Raw genomic sequence first — 17,962 nt, forward strand, 5'->3', positions numbered from 1 at the left:
ATTTCTTTATATAGGTTTTCTAAGGGGGAGAAAACGTTTAATGTAAAAAAAAATAGAGTGGGTCAGGTATGACGCATTTTATGTAGGCAAAAACTCGGAAACGAGTTAGCATTTTAGCACTTCCGGTTCCATCGTCCCAGAGTCAGTGGTTTTTTTTAAAATGGGATTTTGGTTAAATTACTTAAGATCTGTGGTTAACACAAGCACAAGACACTTTAATGTTTTATATTACTAAATAAAATACATTACACCATTCATGATTTTTTTAAGCGGTTACGTGTTACGCCTTGAAAAAGGTGAACGGAGGCTGCCGGGGACATTAAACGTTATCACGATGAACAGATAAAGTTCGCTTTTACAGCCTCTTTATGCTTATAATTGTGCTCTTACAAACTATTCAAACTCAAACTTTCAGGGAAAATGTTTTTAGATAAAAACTTAAATAGTTGCCGGAAGCTTATTGATGGTGACGTTGAAGTCGTGGGACCGTAGTGCAGTTCGTTTATAGCCATACCTTTAGCTTTTACTTCTGACAACTGCATTTAGGCTTCAATATTTCAAAAAAGTTGTCTTCATCTGTGAAAATTATCTTGATGGACAAAACTTAAGTAATAAGTTTCATAAACTTTTGTTGATCACAGAGCTTATTTTTTTGCGATAATCCAAACGCCAATGGAAAAATCCTATTGGGTTTTTGTCAAGGGAACCAGTGTGATGCTAACTGCCGATTGGCCAACAAAGTGACGTTATACCTGCACCACTCTTGTCTTTCTGCCTGGATTACAGTGCCATTGTCTTAGTAGTAAATGAGTAGTAAAATGTGACAGAAATTTGTTTTTCCCTGGTCAGTGTTTTAGCACATTAAGCGTTTTTCACATTATATTTTTTAGGGTTTCCCCTTAAAAACTATATTTTTGACACCAGTTATCTCAATAATGTGCTTGAAAGTGCAAAATGGAAACTACTCATACTCCAGACAGGTGTTGTGCCGAATTTCGATTACCAGCCAAATTGTCACCCCATCTCGTTGAAGCCTAACCCCACCCCCACACCTAAACTTTATTAGCATGACTGTAAATGTTACAATATTGCCAAAGCTTGGAATTTGAATTCTTAATTTGTTCTACTTCAGTCATGGCTGTAAAGGTCTTTAAGTTGATGGGTAATTCCAGCGTTATGGATGTGACATTTGAACTCATAATGACAGGTGAAATGTCTCAGAAAAAAAACCTCTTACAATATTTAAATTGGAAATGCATATTCTCAGAGCACCCAATCTGGGGAATTGACAGGCAAAATATGTTTTTCTAAAATATATTTAAGCACCCCCAAAAAAGGAAAATATGCATGCGTTATGGATGTGACGGGAAATGTAGTTTTTGGTATACTGTTCGATTTCCTTTAAAGTCTGTGAACTTTTAAATCCAATGTATAAATATTGCTATCCACATGATGAAGGGGTCTTAGCTGAACATAAAAATATCAATGTTTAAAATATATATATTTTTATGAAGTGTATTATGAGGAAAAACCAACGTTATGGATGTGACAAAAACCCTGTTATGGATGTGATGCGTCTGAAATACATAGAATCTGTTTGGAAAATCAACAATCAAACCATCATGGCACTTTTGTTGACGCATAATGGCTGTATTTTCACATTAAGAAGACTGTCTGAAATGATTCTGTTCAGTTATGAGACGCGCTCAAGTTTACGTGTTGCAAGTGATCGCACATCCATGCTATATTTGCTTATTTATTAAATCCAGGCATTTGGTTGATGAAACTTTGATTTAAAATTAAGTTACAATTTATACAAAACGAAATTCACTTTAAATAAAGTCTTTCTACAAAACAAAACTTGAAATGAAGTGGCCAAAATCATTTCTGTCTTGAAACAGATCACAATAGTCTGAATTTAATATGAAGCGTCCGTAACGCATTATTATGGTTGTTCAGAGCAAAGTAGTGAGATGAATTGTTTATCCTAATAAGAATAAACATATGAACAAAGCTAAACATATTAGCTTTGTAAATGAAGTTTCAAGTTATTTGCATTTATAATTGTCATATTAAATAAACTAAACCTTTAAAACGTTATGGACGTGACAGTGCACTGAAGCGTCAAGACCTCTTTATTATAGCCCTTATAAATTCAACAGGCAGTGCTGTTATGACCAAATTAGTATATTTATTTCTCAGGCATGCCTCCATCTTTCTGCAAAATGCTTACTGTTAAAATAAAGTTTAAAAAGGGGGGTCTTTGATACCTTTTTTTGAAGGCATGAAATATGGCTGGTTGAAAATGTAATTTAAGCATTGTTGCTCACCTCATATCTGGTGGATAAACAAGGCAATTTTCTTAAAATTTTTGTTAAAGCACATTAATACAGTATATTACAGACCTAAATGGATAACTTAAAAAGGGTTTTGTTCTTTTGGTTAAAACTTTATTTTTTCATGGTAAAGATGACCTTTGCATGGAATTGCCCTTATGTAGACGTCTCTTATTTGATTGATTTGAATTTGTGACAGTGAAGGAGGAAGTGCGTCTCTGTCTCAATCTCTCCTGTCCTACAGTGAGCACATACTCTTTTCTCTTTTGTTAACCAGCTCTTTCTGTGTCTGCAGGTCTCAGTGGCTAGGAACGAAATATAGGAACTAACTAGCCAATTTATGTCTCAAACAAATTACTTAATTCACAGGTAAACAAAGAATTGTGTTGAATATCAGCAACACTTACTGTTATGTGCCTTTTCAACACACAACATTTCATATTACACGTAACAGCATTTCATCTGCACCAGTCACAGTATCAAACACAGTGTAAAAATAGTTGCTGCCTTAAGTACAATCAATTTGGATGTTTAAGTCATTAAACTGACTAAAAAATGAGTCTTGTATAACTTATAAATAAAAGTTGAAAATTGCTTACATTTTGATGAGTTAAAGCAATGTAAAAACATATGTTGTCACAATATTTAAAAACTTATTGATCATATTTTTTTTTTTACAGTGCAGTAGCAGGGTTAATGCATTGACTTACCTGCTGGTATGACGAGTCCTCTGGGCGAAAATCACTGCTGGTTTGTTCAAATTGTAGATTAAAGTGAGGCAGTCTGTGGATCAGGTTAACCCACCACGGAGGAGAGTAATTCACAACAGCAGCCATAATCTTTATGGCGACAACACTCCGAGCCAAGAGAAACTAAAACTAGTTTAAAACTTCTGTCGGGGTTTAAACAATGTCATTAGATTACAAAGTGACACATAAATCTGCTCTTCTCTGGAAAATGCTCATCTATCGTCCTTCACCCATTTGATATGGAGCTAAATGCGATTAGTTGTTTAAACCGCCTGCAGTGCCCTGGAGAGAAACCGAAAGCTGGTTGTTAAGTAAAACGAGGGGTTTAAACAACACGCAACGGCAAAGAGCTAATTATTTAGAGAATCTTCTCTGCTTAGAAGCGTTCAGCAGTAAGATATTCCTTTCCCTACCGGCTGACTGTGTAAACACAAGGGAAGCGTGTATTACAAGATCTTACTTCCCCTTTCAAAACTGCCTATTGTTTGGATACATTAAAACTAGACGCATGCACACCAACCCTGAGATATGCATTAATTTAGAGCTGAAACCTTCCTAGATCCAAAACTCAGTCCTCAGGTTGCTCGCAATGCCAGCCAGTTACGAGATGTATCTCCCTTGCTTTGGCCGAGATTAATGCCAAGCGTTTGTCTGCGGCTCCGTCATTCCCACGATGAAACTCCTTCGTCCTTTTGTCCTTATTAGTCATAAATTACCGGGGAAGGTGTTTGTGAAGTCAAAAATGTCCGTGTGTGGGTTAGCAGACGCCACGCGACTCCTCCCAGCCGACAAAACTCGGTGAGATGATCTCTAATCCAGTGTGAGTGTGTGAAGAGCAACCAAGCAACGAGCCGTAAGCCCAGATTGCCCACCGACACAAACTCACGCCGAGATAGTGGAGGTTTATCACGGTATGGGGCAACTGTTGAGAACAGGGACATCTAGTGGTCAGACACAATAATACACACGAGGCTTACTTGGAGAATCTTTTAGGATCGCACCTCTCATGCTGTATTAAACTAGGAATATTCCCTTTTTATGAATATTTAAAACAAATAAATTAAATAAAATTCCTTAGGAAGAGGAGGATGGTGATTCTTTTGGAAAAAAAATATCAAATGTATTTTTTTATATAAAATGGGAAATGTGTAAAATAAAAATTTAAAATAAAAATGAAATCAAACTAAATGTTTTGCGTAGTAGCCAATCCTTATAGAGGTTACAAATCAATGTTAAAACATTGCATTTACAGCCTCAGCAAACAATGATACACTGATGTGCTCACATTGAAGAAAAAATAACCTTTGCACATATAGCATTTTTATTTATTTGTTTAGCCTATTTCATCTGATCTGTATGTCTCCAATCCTGGAAAGACTTCTTGTACTGTATGTTGCACTGTAGAATGTTTTAACCCACTTAAAAATATGAAATCTATAGTTAATTGCTGTCTTATATTTTAGACAGCTGACCCAAAATGAAAATGTTGTCATTATTTACTCATACATCATTTACTGTTTTTTCTTCTGTTGAGTGTTGAACACAAAAGAAGATATTTTGAAGATAGTTTTATATCTTCTTTTGTGTTCAAAAGATGAAAGAAACAGTAAATGATGTATGAGTAAATAATGACAACATTTTCATTTTTGGGTGAACTGTCCCTTTAATGCACATCCTCACAGGAATAAACCATAAAAATGACCTTTGACCAAAAGCTTAAGGAATTAAAACCTAAGCACAATTTGGTTTGTTGGTGAATTATTTATTCATGGCAGTATAAATGAATATCTGGATTCTGTCAATGCCTGCAAGACAGACAACCAAAACATTTTCTCAAAATAAGCCTAAATGAAACCTAAAATTGGTTCCTGCTGTTATACTGAATAGAATATGCAATTTATCCAAGAATAAATAATACATCTCTGAACATAAAGATATATGCCAGGATGGAAAACCCCCAAAATGAAATTGATGTTAAATTTAACTGGGATCAAAATGATATTTGCATAAGCTAAGCTCTGCAAGTCATTTTGAGCTTTTAAGCTTCACAGAGCAAGTATACTTACATGATGATTAGTCAACAATATGCTATACTGGAAATGTTAATACAGATAAAACATGGCTATTTATGTCTCAAGGAATGATTCATCAAGAGTTAGACTCCAAATCAATTTTTGCTAACTTTTGATGTGACCTCAGCTTTCCTCAATTTTTTTGGTCATGTATTGAAATACAAATCTAAATCTATTCACTAAAAATACAATATTTTGGTTGCATTTGAATTAGTCTTAAAACCGTTCTCAGCCAGAGGGAAAACATGTACTTAATTTGATTTCAGCTCAATCATTTATGGCAAATCAACTCATGACTATTTCAGTTCCTTAAAGTTATGTTGAATTTAGTTTAGGATGTGTTGTTTTGTCTTCAACAGAAAAATATTTTCACTGAAAGAGGAACAATGAACTGGGAAAGAGATTTCCAGGTTTCATGCTCCTTGTTCGTGCATTTTTCTTTTTCAGAAATCTCTGTATTAGTGGGCAAAAAATGATAATAAGTTGCAGCAGCAGGTGGGCAACACTTTAAAAAAAAAAAACTTTGTTATTATAATGGTAAATACAATGTTACAGTTGTTGTGAGTTTAATATGGATGTTTTGTTTAAAAATATTGTAGTTTTTTTTTTTTGCTTTCTCACTTCCCATTGGTGAATTACATATTCTAACCACACAGAACCAGTCTGTAGTGTCATATAAAGATGTGTTTGTCCTCAAAGAGCCCGTGTCGAACCTGATGAGGCTCCAGCTCCACCCACCCATGTCTGTCACACAGCCTATAGTGTACCATGTGTTTCCACATCACTACAACTTTAAGGAGAAGGACTAGGACATTCCTACTCTTTTCTGCAGGAAATCACATGTAGGTGCTATCGCTCTCACATGACATCCTAAACTATGGCAGGGGACATCAATGAAGGTAGGGAAGATAAATTACGGTAATTTAAGCTAAATATCGCACAGTTTTAGATAATGTTTTGCTGTCTGTTTTATGTAGCCTATGTATTTTATTAATTTCCTTAATTTCGCTGATGATGTTTTAAAAATTCGCGACTAAAAACGTGAGGCACTTTAACGCGAGTTAGCTATGCGTTTTACTTTGTTGTCTTGTTGCGTAAATGCTTATTTTTATTTGTTTTTTCATCAGTTTCTTATGTTTACTGACTCGTTCATCGAAGTTGTCCAGATTGACGACTAAAAGTTTAAACTGTTATGTCTTTATAATACTATAGCTAGGCCTATAGCCTATTTAATTTTTTTGTATGACAACATTGTATCGATTTGTTCACGAGTTGGCACAGCAGAATGTTTGATTGCAATGATTATGCATGCAGTGAATATCCATTCCTATAGGCTGAATGTTGCCATAGAGACTGTCAGTGCTGCCACGAGAATCTGATTTTAAGCCAATCAAATAATTTTCTCTGCGAAGGCCAATTTAAATTTCGAACGGGAACTCAATTTACCCCTTGACATTTATTTTATTAAATGTTAAAAAAGCCCCCTAAAACGGTGTCTGTTAAATAAAATTAATATGTTTGTTTGTGATACCCTTAAATTTTCGTTGTTTATTTTTTTTATTTAGTTTCTTTTGTCTATTTTACACTACTTGTGCAAATGCCTTGAGAACTGAACTCAATACAAAAATCTATAAAAATACAAATGTATTGCGCAACTACAATGTCCTGTCAGTGTTTTAGCAATACGTTTGTTTGGATAGAAAAAAAAAAAAACTGTGTTCTCTTGTTGAAATGAAATTGACCCCAGTCGTTTATTCCTAGACATAATTCGTCTGTCAATAGGCTTTATGCACAGCTTCACTACTTCCTGAACTTCAGCCAGCCCTTTGTTTCCTGTCTGCCATTATTGGACAAACTGATTAATCCAGGTGTGCCTGATTATTGTTACTGAGGCCAGGCACACCTGGATTAATTAGTTTGTCCAATAATGGCAGACAGGAAACATAGGGCTGGCTGAAGTTCAGGAAGTAGTGAAGCTGTGCATAAAGCCAATTTGTTATTTCAACACAGAGCTCTTAAAGGGATAGTTCACCCAAAATTTAAATCTATGTCATCAATTTAATGTTTAATGTCATCAATAACTCACTCACGTGAGGAGGATATCGTCTGTGTATATAATTGTTCTATGTCTTTGGTTGTATCTTGTTGTTATGAGCACACTGAAGCAAATCCCTAACAACTTGTACTGAGTTGTATGGCAATAAAGTATTGAATCTTGAATCTTGACGTGTCATTCTAAACCCAGACTGTCATTAATCTTCGATATTTGGATAATTTTAATGAAATCTGAGAGATTTCTGTCCCTCCATTCACCCAAAACTCTGACAGTTTAAGCATGCTTGAGCTGTCTTCTACCATATTTGTTTGCTGATCAATGTTTACATGTGAATAAAGCCTTAATTAAATCTGTTCATCATATAAAGCGATCATGTCTCTAAACCGCTCCATTAATATGGATTTCTTTTACTCTTTATGAAAGTTTTGAACCCTGTGAGTTTTGAGTGAGACTTTCAATGGAGGGACAGAAATCTTCATTTATAAGATAGATACAAATATCTTTATTTGTGTTCCAAAGATTAAAGAAAGTCTCATGGTGCTGCTGAGTAATTGATTACAGCATTTTAATTTTTGGATGAACTACTATTCCTTTAACATACAGTCCTTTGAATCTAGGATCCGTCCCTGCATACTATCGTGAAGTGCATCAAGCCATCTGCTCCAGAACTGATGAACGAGTGCCTATCAGTGTATTCCTGAGAGTTCTCAGCAGAACATCTCTTTCCATCACCGTTCAAAACCAGGTGAGACTTGCACCAGGATTACGTCTTATTATTGGTTAGGAAGACTGTAGCTGACAGTTAGCTAAATTACATCCCACAGACTTATTTACAGCTGGATAAGGATAAATATCATGATTTTGTTGGGTTCTCTTGTGGAACCATGACTTATTCTGCACAGACTGAAAATATGTCATTTACATTTTAGATAACCGAACATGTAAACAATAGTGATGGATTCCTAAGTAAAGTCTCACTGTATAAAGGCTTGGCTCTCATTGCCCTTGCTCAACAAGGAAAACCACCAAGTCCCAAACTGCTGGAGAGTGTCATACAAGGTAAGCAAAAGCAGATCAATTCCTCAGCTGACTGTAGTAAATGTGTAGCTTAATCAGATGTCATTTTAAAGTCAGTAACCCCAGTTAGTCTCCATAAAAACTGTCTTGTGTTCTACATATCATGTGATATTGTATTGCCTCTCACATGCTGTCCCAACTGAATTACATCCAAGCTGTATTTCACTGTCACCATCTGTTTGCAGTGATTTGCGCAAGAGCAAAGCTTAATATGTGGAGGTTTTATATCACTGCTTTCAACATTTCAGCACTTTTCACTGTTCTCATGTGCACCTATACAGCATGTGTGTATGATTTTTCATCAGCTCTGAAGGGTTAAAGTTTCTATTCAATACAGGCCTCTCGTGTTATTTCAGGTGTTGCCAGTATGACAGTTGACTGTGCACTTTAATAGTGAGGTTTCCTGTTCTCTCCTCTAAGCAAAAGCAAGTTTCCCGTCCATTGCATACCAACTGCTTATCTCTCTATGGGAAGGCCAAGAAGAATTTTTTTGTTGTTGTTGCATTTTACCAAACAAAAGATCCTGGTTTGAATCTGCTGAGACAACTTTTTGCAATGCAGAGTCACGTTGTTTTTTCCCCTTTTCCAGATTTTCTTTTCTAAATGTGGCACACAAACCACAGAAATCCACCGGAAAAAAGTATGGTGTGCCACATAGCTCAACATTGTTTTTCTCTCATTCCTTCTCGTTACTTTTGAGATTTCCTTCATGCTGTGTTATTAATGTGCCGTCATGAGACTGTCGGACGAGAAGAAAGTCATCTTCTTTGTCTTCTTTAAGTATGATACTGTAATCACCCACCTGTAATGTTTAGTCAGTCACATCTGGCTGTCACACCACGCTAAATACATTGTGTTGTATGTCATGTTTTTAAAGAGTTCCCAAAGCCTCAGCTAGGAGAGCCGAAGGAGCTTCAGAGTTTAAAGATGCAGTCGGTTCAGGAGAGTCCTCTGATCTTGTCCGTGACTCTGGCAGAGCTGTTGAAGAAGGACACCGTCAAAGTTGACCTCATTCCTGAGAAGAAGGGACTGTTTCTTAAACATGTGGAGTATCAGGTCACCAGTGAGGTGAGTGAGTTTAGAGGCGGCATTACAAGTTTACAGTTTTCTGTCATTAATCAGACAAAATCGATTGGTCCAATTCTACACCCTAAAAATGACTCAACTAATGGTTTCGGCCCTAAACCATTCGTTGAGTTATTGTTGCAGTGTCATACTAGCCATGATGCACAAACAATGAGCCTAACATTTTCTTCTCTCCATATTAAGCTTCAGCATTAGCATTCGTGTTGGGTGATGCCATCACATGTTGACACCCTAAAATAAATGTGTAAACAGAGACCACTGAGTCTTTGTGATCACAATCTTAAAAATAAAGGTTTCAAAAGGGGTTTTTTTGCTGAAGAAATATTTTTTAGTTCCCCAAAGAACCTTTCAGTGAACAGTTCTTAAAGGGATAGTTCACCCAAAAACGAAAATCCTGTAATTAATTACACGCCCTCATTTCGTTCCAAACCCGTAAGACTTTTGTTCATCTTCGGAACACAAATGAAGATCTTTTTAATAAAACCGGAGAGCTTTCTGTCCTCCATTGACAGCTACGCAACTACCACCTCTACCACCTTTTTTGCCTCAAAAAGTTCATAAAAAGATCGTAAAACGAATCCATATGAATTGAGCGTTTTATTCCAAATTTTAATGACAGAATTTTCATTTTTGGGTGAACTATCCCTTTAAAAGAACCATGTATTAATAATCTAAAGAACTTTTTTCTACTATAAAGAACCGTTTGTGGAATGGAAATGTTCCATGGATGTTCTGAATGGAACCATCAATGCCAATAAAGAACCTTTATTTTCAAGAGTGCAGTATCTTAAAGGGTTCATATAATGAAGGATCAATTTCCTTGATCATTTGAGATAAAATACCTTGATGAGCAAATCAACATATCCTCTCCAGTCTAAAAAGGAACGTGGGGGACCAGTGGTGCATTTCAGCGTAGACTGATTTGTGATCCTGTCACAGTAATCCTGACTTTGCAAAGAGGCTGTCATTGAAAAATGAGGAAGTTAAATTCTATATTTGACACAAAAAGAAAAGCCATTTCAGAGAAAAATGATTTCTGGTGCAAAATATAGTATTGTAAAAGGACCTCAGCAGGAAAAAAACAATTTTACAATATTTATTTATTTTTCAATATAATAAAAGTATGACATTCAGTCAAGCCAACAGACAAGAGTCATTGCAACAGTTACAGTTGTATTATTTAAATGTATCGCTGATAGTTCATGTGCCATGTGCCCAGCGTTTTACAGTATCGGTCTATCGGCGATACAGCGATTTTGACGTCTTCCACGAGCTCCTGCTTCAGAGATATGCTTACAGAGCCGTGCCGGCGCTTCCTCCCAAAAGGGCGCTGAAAGGAGGTAGGCCGTTGTTTTATTCACTGTAAAATACCAGCCTGTGAAGGGTTTGTGATCAAACCTTTATATTATAGTCTTGTTCACCTCTCACTTAGGCTGTGCTGTGACATTCAATGCTTTCTGGGAATGCACCAGACACACAATCGGGGCTCTCCCAAGGTTAAAAAAAGTAAACTTGTTCTGATTTTCTGCAGACTTCAGCAAGTTGTACTTCCATAGTAACTGAGTACCAGAAAGCTCCTTGCTGTGTTGTATTAATGGAAGGACTATGTTTTGTTGTTTCTGGAAAAGTTTAATCTTTTCCCTGTTCTTTGGCCCCGCTGCAGTCCTGACCTCCATGTCAGAGCGAGAGTTCATTGAAGGGCGGAGACGAGCCCTGGGAAGGTTCCTAAATCTTGTGGCACGACACCCTGTCTTTTCCGAAGATGAGCTTGTGAAAACATTCCTCACCTTCAGTGGCTCGGTATGGACTTTTTGCCAAACCTGAACACCAACTTGATTCAAAGCTCTGGATAAACAGGATTGAATTTTATGATATATTATAGTGCAAGAAAAATAAATTAGACATGGCAATTTTGGGTTGAGAAAATATATGTATATTTTTTTTATGTTTTTCATAGATGTTCATCAGGTTGTGAATCCCCATATTTATGTCCCACAGGATGTCCAACCTAAGCTTAGAGATGCTTGCAAAAAATTGGGGGATGAGTTCATGACCTGTAAATATGCAACGCTGGCCAAGGTTTGATTCAGCTTTATTTTACTCGTATGCTAAATATTTGTGCAATATTTATTAATCAATATTACCTGTATTGTGATCTCTCCTCCAGGATTACCTCCCAGCAGATATCCAAAGTCAGTTTTCGTCCAGCAGGGAGCTCATCAGAAATATCCATAACAGTTTTCAGAAGTTACGAGACCGGGCAGAGAGGATGGCCGAGCGCTCAAAGGAGAACGCCACAGATCTGCTGATGTTTGGGAAGGAGCTCAGGTACCAACTCATCCTGAGTGTTGTGCCTAACTCTTTGTAGTGTCTCTTAGACCAATGGTTCGCAAAAACAGCACCAAAACATTATAAAGTATGAGCTGCAGATCATTTCATTAGTTTAATCTTACATTTTAATTTACTGTGAAGGGCTTTGCTAAAATTGTCTAGGTGTATCATATGCAGCATGGAACAGATGAGGTGAGGATTATACGCAAACAGTATTTATTCAACAAACACAAAAAAAGGAAAAACTAAATTCAAATGGGAAAACAGGAGACGCAATAGCTCTACAACAGAGATGTAAAGACAATGACTGACAACAAAAGACTCAACACAGGACTTATATAATACAAACAAGAGGATAACAAGGCACAGGTGAAAGTGATTAAAGGTGACCTATAATTCAAAATTGAATTTACCTTGGTATAGTCAAATAACAAGAGTTCAGTGCATGGACATGACATAGAGTGAATCTCAAACTGGACTGTTTTCGCGTTCTCATTTAATTCACGTTTATGAAAAACACCCCTGAAAAACGGTCGGTTCTCCACACAATACCGACTGTGACGCAATAGTCGGGATCATTAATATGTACGCCTCCAAATATTTGCATAATGCTAGCCCTCAATGCCAGGCGGAACTGCGCAGCCGAAGCATGGCAGTTGCTCAGTGTGGATGTATACATGAACACAAAAGTATTTTTTAGTTCCTTTATCTGAGCCTCTGAAGAAACAATGGGTTAATTTTATTTTCTCTGGAAATTTCCAAACATTTCACCGACTGTTTCCTCAACTTGGGCCAATACAGAGCTGGCCTCGGATCGAGCTACCAAGCAACACTTTCTGATGTGTAATTGTTCAAGTTCAGACAGGTAATCTTTCTCTCAAAATCGTTCAATACTGTTTATGCATCAGTAAGTCAAGCCAGTGACTAAAATATCAGCTTCACATCGTTTCTTTTAGTAGGATTAAAATAATCGTATTTAAATTGTGAACAAATTATATACAGAAAGCGATCAAAGAACAATCTTTCCACACAGCGCGAGTTTATCTGGACACTTGCCAAACTCGTTATGAAATCAGTGACGCACGTTACTGCACAACGAAGCTCTTACTGTATTTACATCATCGTGTTTGCATTGGTGAAAGCAGAGAGAGTGCAGAAACTGCTTTGCAATGATAAGATCTTCATTCTCGCGATCAACAGACTGTCATCTGCTCAATGCTCATCACGGCAACATTTTCTGTGATGGGAATAGATCTAAATACTTTAAAAACATCTCACGATTCGTTAATCTCGATAGCTGTTATAGTAAAAACGTATAATAGCAGTAGTAAAAGTATTCGGGAGAGAGTTTCACATGTAATGCGTAGCTATTTCATATGCAAGCATGTCAGCCAATCACAGCAGTGGCCGCGGTTACACTGAATCCCACAGCAGACACGGCCCTTCAAACAGAGTGTTCAAATCAGAGGCTAAAAGCAGGCTAGGAAAAATGCCTTTTATTTCTAAATTATGATTATTTTTTATCTAAAAAACATACTAACATTATAAGGGTAACCCAGGAAACATTATAAAATAATAAAAAAAAACATTCTAGGGCACCTTTAAACGCTATGGTGACTAAAAAGGGTAACTAAGGAAACAAAATGCTGTGTCCGAAATCTCCCCTTACCCTCATTCACTATTCCCTACATTAGTCCATTATTATAGTCCAGTTGAAGGAGTGAATGAAAACGAGTGAGTGAATTAAGACACTGAGCTGCCCCTTTTGCATAGTTTGTGCTTGCCGTTTAATAATCATTTGACACGTAGCAAACTGGAAGCTCCAGTAGTAATGAAAAGATTTATCTTGAACTCTGTCATGGGAACTATGTATAAACCTTACTTAAACAATTTCATAATCAATTAAAAAACAATTTATACCAGTATGATATTATGCTATACCCACATTGGACAAGCGGTTTGGAAAATAGATGTATGGATGATTAACATGCGGGTGCCATCTACTGGTCAGATGCAGGAATTCATTCGTCGTGTGACTCACAGTGCATTATGGGTATTCTCTAGCCGTTGAGCATACATTGGTTGTACACTCGTTATCGCGCGGTGCATTATGGGATTGAATGAGTGCACTCGATAACGTCGACTATGGTTTTGGACTTCACTACAAATGGCTGTCCCTTTATGTAGTACCCTATTTAAGGGTATAAGGGGGTGATTTCGGACACAGCCGAAGGCAGACAGGAACTAAACACTGGAAAAGAAACCAGAAATATCAAGGCAACAGAACATCAAAATAAGGGTCCTATAACACAAAACACAGTGGAAATCATGACAGGGTAAACTTTTTTTAAGGCCATTCTGGATTCCAGAAGAAAAGGATGCAGGAGACACTTATTTCGCTAACCTGGTAGTTACCTCTCCTCAAGTTGTATTATGAATCATTGTCTGACTGACTGCAAGTCGAGGATTCTACGGGGAAAAGTGAAGGAGGATGCGCGGGATATTTTTGATTCAGCAATTTTAATTCAAATTGTGTAAATGAAAACATTCAATGAATAGGAAAGCCTTATCTTCCAGACGTATCTGTAACCTACCTCATCAGACAATGATTTATCAGCAAAACTTTACTTGGGCTTGTACCCGACTAAAAAGGTTGTCCCTACAGATTGACACAAGTCTAAAGCACCCTGCAGTTTTTTCTTTTTTTTTAAATTAAATTGACTATTTGACTGTACATCTCTTACACACAATGGTACATGAAACATTAACTGTTTGAATAGTTAGAAAATACTGGAATATTTATTATTGCAGTGGTTTGAGAGAGCTTGATTGCCAGATGTTTGTGACTATTGGCCGTATAGATTTAAGCTTTTGTCTCTCTCCAATCCAGTTCTTTGGGATCAGATGAGTCACCTGTGCCTGTCCTGGCGTCCTGCAAGAGTCCCTGGGCTGCTCTTAGACACTCTGTCAAAGGGCTCTCTGTTGAGTTCTCACTTCTGTCTGAAAGAGCTGCCCAACAGGTACTGTGCCGCCCACACATACCACGTGAATTGGTGGCACACTGCTACAGAGGAATTTAATTTGTTTACTTTATACAGGGCAGAAGAGAGGAGGATGATGTGGTGGAAAAACTAAATCTGTTTCTGGACTTGCTGCAATCGTACAGGGTGAGTACTGATGCATTTTAATTTTTAGTCTCATCTGAGAAGTTTTTCTTTCTTTTTTTGTCTATTTTTAGGAAATAAACTGAAATAAGTTAAAAAGTAAAAACCGGTAAAAAGTTAGGAATAATTACGATTTCTTTAAATGTTTTTGAAAGAAGCCTCTTATGTTCACAAACTCATTTATTAATTTAATACTGTGAAATATCATAAATATTATTTTACCTATATTGCTTTCAGCATTGTCACATAATCGTTCAGAATCATTATAATATTCTGATTTGCTGCTCAAGAAACATTTCTTATTATTATCAATGTTGTGCTGCTTAATATTTCTGTGGAAACCGTGATATACTACTACTATTCAAAAGTCTGGGGTAACTATTATTTTATTCAGCAAGGATGCATTAGATTTTTCAAAAGTGACAGTAAAGACATTTATAATGTTACACAAATTCTGTTTCAAATAAATGCTGTTCTTTTGGTCTTTCTATTCATCAAAAAATCATGAAAAAAAAAACCATGGTTTCCAGCAAAAACCTTTTCAACCTTGATATAATAAGAACCATTATTAAGAATTGAGCACCAATTATAACTGAGAAGCAAATCAGCATATTATAATGAGAGAGGACAGGAAATAATGGGAATGAGTAACAAAATTGGCATGCGTTGCAAGCTGGATTCAAACCTGTGTCTCCCACTTGAGCACCAAAGCTCAATGTGCATATAAGGTAACCAATAAGCCAAGCCACAGCAGGTTTTTTTTAGTGAGCATTTATGTGTGTTGTCATACAGGACTTGTGTGAAAGGCACGAGAAAGGGGTCTTGCACGAACATCAGCGAGCGTTGCAGAAGTACAGTGTCATGAAGAGACAAATGCTGAGCGCCACCGTGCAGCCTAAAGAACAGGTTTCTGTAGAGCAGCTGGAGTCCCGCATCGTCCAGGTCAGCCCTCACTCACTCAGACATACACACACACACACACACACACACTACACAGAGCTATAGCAGCTTGAGGTAGAATCAGCAGAGGGGAAATGTGGGGACCAGTAGCTTCAGGGGAACTGATGCATCTCTTTAATTTAGTAGGTGAAATTGATCTGAAGGACTTGAAACTAAAGCCCTAGAGCAAAATTTGTGTCCTCAAAATCCCTTTAGGGATGCCGCAGGAATATGAACTGGGATCTCTGCCTTGCCTCTTTAGAGAGATAGCAGGAGGCCTCTTTTTCATCTTGGGTTTATACCAGGGGTTTGTGAAAGATTTGAGTTAATATATATATATATACTGTACATATACATATACATATATTAACTCAAATCTGGATATATATATTAGATAAAGATTTGAGAATATGTATAAAAATTGTTTTTTTTTAGTGATGTCACAGTTAAAATGTTAGCTTAAGATATTCAAAAATGTTTAAAAACAATGGGGGTCAGTAAAATGTTTTATTTATTTATTAATAATTTAATTCAGCAAGGACACATTAAATTGATCAAAAGTGACAGTAAAGACAATAATGTTATAAAAGATTTCTATTTCAAATAAATGCTGTTCTTTTGAGCATTTTATAAAGCATCCTAAAAAGCGTATCAGTTTCCACTGATTTCAACATTGATAATACGTTTTTTTTAGCACAAAGTCATCATATTATGATTTCTGAAGGATCATGTGACACTGAATACTAGGTTGATGACTGCTAAAATACATAAAGAAATATGTTACATTTTAAAATATATTAAAATAGAAAATACTGTAGTTCTTTGATGTAAAATTTAACCAAACTGAAAAAAAACCCCACTATTCTAATGTAATTGCATTGCATCAAGAGCACTCAAAATATTGTACAAGCAACCAAGTAATTCCAAGCAAGTTTATAATCTATATTTTTACTGGCCAAATTTGCATTTAAGCATTTAATTGATCACTTGAGTAGCCATTTTGCACATTTATTTCATTTTACCATTTTGTTAATTATTTTAAGGATTTATCAATTGAATTTTGTTAGAAAAATAACTTTTATAAAGGCCCCTTCTCTTTTTATGATAAAAGCCCGGCCAGCTGGAGGACGAGAGAAAGTATGTCTCATGATGCAATGCCAAGTCATGTTAGGCACATACTGTATCTGTTTAACCTTCAAATAACATGTCATGATCCAGTGGGTTTTAACTGCTGGATGGCTCATTGTGAGCAAGCAGACATTGGTCACTACAGGGAAGATGATGATGATAGTTAGGGTGGGATGATGTGACCACACTGTGACCTCACTCTGATCTCTGACTCATGGCAGCAAGAAAACGCCATTCAGGTCATGGAGCTGCGCAACTACTTCTCCCTGTTCTGCCTGCACCAGGAGAGCCAGCTCATATTCACATACCTGCCCATCACATCTCTCATCCTGGGGGCATTTGTAGACTCACAGGTGCTGGGACATAAAGATGTAAGCTTATTTCTAGTATCAACAGTATGTGTGTTAGAGTTATTCTTTTCAATAAGTGCCAAAGCTGCTTTCTTATTACTTAGATGTTAACAAAACCTTTTTTTGCTCTGATCTAGATGGGTGAGGTGTGGCAAGATCTTCATTCCAAGCTTAAAAGTCTTTTTGGGGACGGTAATGGGCGGTCTCCGCCTCTCAGCCCAAAATAACCTCCCTTCTGTGCCTCTCAAGAAGACAATGAACTCTAGCCTGTTTTGAATTGCAGGATCTCTACAGGAGTTACAGACAGTCAATATTATATAAAAGCACCTTGCAAAGAATTATTGGAAAATGCGTCTGTTCATGCAGCAGATCTTAAAATCTTACTGAGGTGAAGAAGGCCCTCGATTTCCTACAGTTTGAGCAAATGGACGGCTAAAATAAATGGCTATGCTGTTGAGAATCATTTTAGGAAAACACTGTATTACTGTTTTTACATGTAGGCCTAGCCTATGCAAAGATGATGTTGCTGTTTTGAAATGTAAGCTAATCTGAAAGAGAATAATTTTTACAGTGTACAAAAAAAATTCAAGCATAACACATGACAAATTACCTATTCTAGATGCTATATTAGGTGCAATAAGAAATGAGCTGAGAAGCTATAGCCAGAGGTTGCT

The 17,962-nt window shown here is 36.6% G+C and overlaps 2 protein-coding genes across 3 annotated transcripts in view; one reads left to right on the plus strand and one right to left on the minus strand.

The window, feature by feature from the left end:
• Positions 1 to 3,477, minus strand: part of ttyh3a (tweety family member 3a) — a 70,576-nt gene extending 67,099 nt beyond the window's left edge. For both annotated transcript variants that reach the window (XM_056261664.1, XM_056261663.1), the window contains exon 1: positions 3,047 to 3,477. In XM_056261664.1, coding sequence (XP_056117639.1) covers positions 3,047 to 3,172 — 126 coding nt within the window. In that variant the 5' untranslated portion in view covers positions 3,173 to 3,477. The remainder of the gene's footprint in view (positions 1 to 3,046) is intronic.
• A 2,423-nt stretch (positions 3,478 to 5,900) lies between these two features.
• snx8a (sorting nexin 8a) lies at positions 5,901 to 17,756 on the plus strand. The gene is made up of 13 exons (XM_056261666.1): positions 5,901 to 6,056; positions 7,831 to 7,958; positions 8,143 to 8,272; positions 9,168 to 9,358; positions 10,596 to 10,716; positions 11,040 to 11,176; positions 11,375 to 11,455; positions 11,544 to 11,704; positions 14,598 to 14,727; positions 14,806 to 14,874; positions 15,664 to 15,813; positions 17,160 to 17,309; positions 17,426 to 17,756. Exons 1-13 carry the CDS (start codon positions 6,035 to 6,037, stop codon positions 17,513 to 17,515), a joined length of 1,560 nt encoding a protein of 519 aa, XP_056117641.1. The 5' UTR covers positions 5,901 to 6,034; the 3' UTR covers positions 17,516 to 17,756.
• The last annotated feature ends 206 nt before the right edge of the window (positions 17,757 to 17,962 follow it).

Source organism: Rhinichthys klamathensis, unplaced genomic scaffold (genome assembly GCF_029890125.1).
Source record: "Rhinichthys klamathensis goyatoka isolate OS25496 unplaced genomic scaffold, OSU_Roscu_1.1 h1tg000184l_1, whole genome shotgun sequence".
Taxonomy (NCBI): domain Eukaryota; kingdom Metazoa; phylum Chordata; class Actinopteri; order Cypriniformes; family Leuciscidae; genus Rhinichthys; species Rhinichthys klamathensis.